At 26.8% G+C, this 6,042-nt stretch overlaps 1 protein-coding gene across 1 annotated transcript; it reads right to left on the bottom strand.

Moving 5' to 3' along the window:
- Positions 1-1,620: 1,620 nt before the first annotated feature.
- Positions 1,621-5,285, bottom strand: LOC115885005. The gene is given in 4 exon segments (XM_030903746.1): positions 1,621-2,784; positions 3,699-4,555; positions 4,558-5,043; positions 5,273-5,285. Coding segments are annotated over 4 exon segments (2,520 nt in total).
- Between the last annotated feature and the right edge of the window lie 757 nt (positions 5,286-6,042).

The raw sequence follows: 6,042 nt of genomic DNA, 5'->3' as shown, positions 1-6,042 counted from the left end.
TGACCAAATGATAATGGTTAGATTTTTAGAAATTGTGAGTGATCGGATCGTTGAGTACTTCTAAAGCTAAAATTTAAAATTATATTCAAAAGGCACAGAGTGCGTCCCAAATAAATAAAAAAAGTTGTATTTTTTTAAATAGAACACCCTGTATATTGTTACATTCGTAGATTCTACGATTAAGAGCCGCGGGGGGGGGGGGCTACTGCTTTTGTTTTGCAAAAAGTGAAGAATAATAAAATAATAATATTAAAAAATAAACAATTTTTTTTTAAATAAAATTTTTACATGAATTTCTCTATAGACCCTTGATAGACTTGGTTATCATTCCGTGCTCCCGGAGAATGCTTAAATACCTAAAAATTCTGTAAAAAATAAATGCATCGATAAATGCTAACACACAGTTTTAGAACAAAACAAAATCTAGAAAAAGTAATTTTTACTACATCACAAGCAAATAAAAATAGTCAAGGGTCATAATTCATAATTTAGTCAAAATTGAAGATTGGGTAAAAATCACAACCTGCACTGGGCACGGCACTCCGGGCCCCCTGTTGTTACGCCTATGCTTAGAAGCTGTCGCAAAACAATGCAAAAATAATTAAAAAAAACTGCAAAGGGAATAAAAGCCTCCTGGTGACGTCACACTGAAAAAATAGTTTACAAAGAATATATAATACTGAGATCAGGGTTCGGAAATAGTTAATTGAGATGTAATTTACCTGATTAACAACGTATAGTTTTTACTGCAAAAACTACGTCTTTTCTTGTTCATTAACTACAGGAAAACTGTAGTATAATATATATATATATATATATATATATATATATATATATATATATATATATATATATATATATATATATATATATATATATATATATATATATATATATATATATATATATATATATATATATATATATATATATATATATATATATATATATATATATATATATATATATATATATATATATATATATATATATATATATATATATATATATATATATATATATATATATATATATATATATATATATATATATATATATATATATATATATATATATATATATATATATATATATATATATATATATATATATATATATATATATATATATATATATATATATATATATATATATATATATATATGTTAGATTTTATCTTTCACTTTTATTATTTTAAAAAAACATTAAAATACTTAAAAAACACTTTATTAATTTTTATAAAGATACAAAATTATTATATGAACTTCGATACGACACGGATACGAGTTGCGTTCGAGAGTTGTGCGTTGTGCGTTCGAGTTGTTCCTCCTGGGAAAGAGATCGGCTTAAATATTCTTAAAGTTGCTGAGTCTTCGCTTCCCATCATGGAACTGCGACTTGTTTACTGAAGAGACCATGGGAACATCGTAGTTGGAAAGATTCTCAAGAAACATAATATGATTGTTTATGAGTTATATTAGAACGAACTTATACGTTTAACTTTGGAATAAACAATGAATAACAATAAATAAGTATAAAGAGTAAATAAGGTCATTTGAAGGTTAAATATGGATATAACAACTCCCCTTTTAGATAAAAGTTAACGCGTGGAGATAACTTTTAGACTGAATTCTTGTTAGGATTAAGTTCAAAAGATTCTTCTTCAATAGGTTCTTCTAAATGGATACTGGGTCTTCTACGAGGCAGTATTTTCTTCCATTTGGAGAAAGTGGATTCAACTTGATTTCTTGGAGGTGATGGTGGGTAGTCATCATGAGAAATTGCAATTCCAATTCGTGATCTTCTACGGGATTTGCATTTGCAGAAGATGTAAATCAGGACCAAGGTGACAATTACAATTATGGTTAAAATTGTAAACCAACCATGGTGTTTCTTCACAAAAGGTTCATTGATGAAATTGTTCAATTGTTCGGAATATTCATTTAACTTGTGATTTGCAACACTCAAATCTTCTAGATTCAGTTTGCTCAATTTCAGTGGTTTCAGATTTGGAATCTTGATCTTCTCAGGAATATTACTGCAACAACTATATGGTATTTGAATTGGAAAAGTATTGTATGTTACATTATCATAAACATTAATGTCTTTTTGACCTTGAATTCTTGTACTGCCAACAAAAGCAATACATTCACTTTGTAACTTTAAAAGAGTATTATTATTTAAGATTTTTGTAATAATGTCTCTATTTCCACATTTAATTGTTAATGGTAAAGGATCTGAGATAATTATTAACCAAAAGTTTAAATTTAATTTGTTTATGTTATATTCTTTTGCCATGATCAAAGAAGATTGACAGGTTCTTGGCAGGTGATCTTGTTGCTTCAATAGTTGAGCTTCACATATAGCATCACTATCGATTGGATATGGAAATATGTTGGAACAAATTCTTGTTTTTCTGCCTGTTGATTTGCAAGCTTCTGGATCTTCAATTATTATGTACAACAATGAATCATCGCTACGCGCAATATATTTATAAGTTGTACTTAAGATATGATGTAAAGCAGTACGATGATCTAACAAAGGAATTGGATAAATTCGATATAAAGTATACTCTTCAGGTTCAACTAAAGGTATATTTAGAACAAATACTACTTTAGAATCTAACTGATAAGCTTTCAATTCAATAATGTCTAGATACTGAGGTATCGATGTGGCAGAAATTGGTAATGGAAGATTATTTCTCTTTAATGATTGAGATATATGCTTTAGCGAGTCAACCAAGTCATTTGGAGTAATTATAGAACTGTATGCAATATTTTTAATCTTGCAAAAGTTAGTGAATTTATTATATCATCAATTTGATTTTCTAAAAAGGTATAGCTTTCCATAAGAGATTCACAAATATTTAAAATATCAATTTGTGATTGGAAATAATTTAATTGATCTGAAATGTCCATTATTGATTTTCTTATTTCTTTTATATCATTATTAAAAGTCTCTTCATCGATTTGTAATTTTTGAATTGTAGAATTAAAACTTTTAATTATAGATGTCGTTACAGATATTTGATTTTTAATAAGTTTTCTATTTGATATTCATCTTTAGTTATTTTATTTATACAATCATTATAATATTCACCATCAGAAGCATCTAAATTACCGGTTATTGATTTCCATACTGTCCCAATGCCATTAAATATACCACGCTTTTCTCTATAAATATACTTATTCGTATCGCGTATTATTTCATTATATTTTGTATTAATTGATCTTGATATTTGTAATAAAAGACTTATATGCGTTTTAACTTCTGATTTAAAAGCTATCATTCGTGGTGCATCTTCTTCTAAAGTGTTTAAAATATTATCTAATATTATATCATTATTTAAAATAGTATTTTTAATTAATTCTAAATCTTTATAAACTAATAGTGTCCATTTATCATTGGATACTTTTATTTGTCCGTCTTCATGTAGGTACACTCCGACTGTATTGTTGATTGGTGTAATAACATACTGGGAGTATATATGGATAGTAGTAATCCAATAAATCTGAAAAGAAATTATTCGTGATTAACCATATCACGATTAAATTAAAACCAATTTAATTAAACCATTTTTTTTTTCAAAACAAAATTAATTTTAGATGTTTGAGTCTCAGGGTAATTCTATTAAACCGGCAAAATTTTTAAAAAAATTTCTTTTTCAAAATGTTCGTTAAATATGTTTTGATTCTTACTCTGTGAAAATTTATCTTGTGATTACGATAATAATCTAGTATTTGAGGTTTTTCATCATCTACTGGAGTTCTAACAATATCTTGACAAATTGTTAATTTAATTTCTTTCGTGAAATCTGCGAAAATATAAGAAAATATTTTTAATATTGGAAGTTCTATTTGATTTTCAACGTAGTACGTTTCTGCTAAGTTAAATTCATTTTGTTCTTTATATAAAATATAAAATAAAAGAGAAACTACTGTAGTTGGATCAAAATCGAGAGGGATTATATAGTATTTCCTGTTTTTAACAGTTTTACTATTAAAAATATTTATTCTTTTTAAATGAAAGTCTGGATTTTCTTCTAATATGTCGTCAATTATTTTATGATGAAATTCTTGTATTTTATTTTGCCGAATACATTCTTTTGGCATTATATTTTTATGTTGTTTATCTAATAATTGATTATTAGTAATATTTATTTTTGAATAATCAATTAATGATTGAGAGTCATATAAAGTGACAAATTTATTATATTCATTTTTAATTATATCATTGATATCAATATCATTATCAGAATCTTCATTTTCAATTTCTTCATTTTCATTTTCATGTTCACTATCAGGTGTATTTTCGTTTGAGGCAAAAATAGGAAAATTTGTTTTTGAAATAAATTGTGCGCATTTTTTGAAATTATTGATTTTAATTCTATATAAAGCATCTGCATTTTTATTTGCTTTTCCAGATTTATGAATAATTTTGTAATCATATTCTTCGAGTTTTAAACGCCAACGAGCTAATCTGCTGCCAGGGTCTTTAATAGAAAATAACCATGTTAAAGGGCGATGATCTGTTATTAAAGTAAATTTACGACCAAAAGATATGGACGAAAATGTTTAACTGCCCATACGATTGCCAAAAGTTCACGCTCTATAGTGGAATATTTTGTTTCAGCGCCGCAAAGGGTTCTAGAAGCAAAAGCAATAGGTAAATCTTTTCCTATGTGTCCTTGTGAAAGAACGGCTCCTATAGCAAAAGCACTAGCATCTGTTGTTAATAGGAAAGGTTCTTCAAAATTTGGATATATCAGAATAGGATTTGAAGTCAAAGAATTCTTTAATTCTTCAAAAGAATCTAAACAATCCTGATTAAAAATAAATGGAACATCTTTTTGCAAAAGTCTTGTTAAAGGCTTTGATAATTTTGCAAAGTTTGAGATAAATCGACGGTAATATCCAGCTAAGCCTAAGAAAGATTTTATTTCTTTCGGATTTTTGGGTTGTGGAAAATTTTGAATACATGAAACTTTTTCTGGATTGGGTTTAACACCTTCTGGAGTTATTAAATGTCCTAAGTATGCAACTTCTTTTTAAGAAATTCACATTTATCTGGTTGTATTTTAAGATTTGCCTTTTGTAATCTTTGAAAAACTTCTTTAAGTCTGGAAATGTGTTCATGAATAGTTGGAGAATAAATTATTATATCATCCATGTAAACTAAACATCTTTCATTTTGAATTCCTAATAAAATATTGTCCATGACTCGTTGAAAAGTCGAAGGGGCATTTTTAAGTCCGAATGGCATTCTGACAAACTCGTAATGACCATTTTCTACAGAAAAAGCCGTTTTGGAAATATCTGAAGGATTGATTTCAATTTGATGAAATCCTGAAGCAAGGTCAAGTGTTGAGAAATATTCACATTTACCTAACTGATCTAAAATATCGGAAATATTAGGTAAGGGGTACTTATCATCGATTGTAAGTTCATTTAACTTCCTATAATCAATAACAATACGCCATTTCTGTTTTTAGAAGCATCTAATTTTTTGGAACAATCCAAACTGGAGAGGACCAAGGAGAAATTGAAGGACGAATAATACGTTGCTTTAACATGTTACTGATTTGTGTTCTAACTTCTTCTTTGTGTATTTGTGGGTATCTGTAAGATTTAGTGTATATTGGTTTAGCATTGTTTGTATCAATTGAGTGTTTAATTTCATTTGTAAAAGTTAAGACATCATTTTCTAAGTAGAAAATATCTTGAAATTCGAGACATAAATTAGTTATAAGTTCTTTTTCTTCATCATTTAAATGATCAGTCCTAAGTTGTGATTTTATTGTTTGAATTCTATCAGTTTGATTTGAATTTGGAAAATAATTATTTGTTTGATAATTTTTATTTGTTTGATAATTTAAAATTGTTTGTGAAATGTAAGGTTCAATTTGAATATCGGAAAAATTAATTGATTTTGGAATAGCTTTACAATTAATTATTGATGTCAAAAATTCTCCATGTTCATTAACATGAACTAACGCATTTGGAATATAAACTTTTTCTTTGTCTTGTTTAGATAAAATTGCAT

The sequence above is a fragment of the Sitophilus oryzae genome, unplaced genomic scaffold, assembly GCF_002938485.1.
Source record: "Sitophilus oryzae breed Bouriz unplaced genomic scaffold, Soryzae_2.0 scaffold_359_pilon_pilon, whole genome shotgun sequence".
NCBI classification, from domain to species: domain Eukaryota; kingdom Metazoa; phylum Arthropoda; class Insecta; order Coleoptera; family Curculionidae; genus Sitophilus; species Sitophilus oryzae.
Note: the sequence above shows the minus strand (reverse complement) of the source record. Positions and strands in the feature narration are given on the sequence as shown.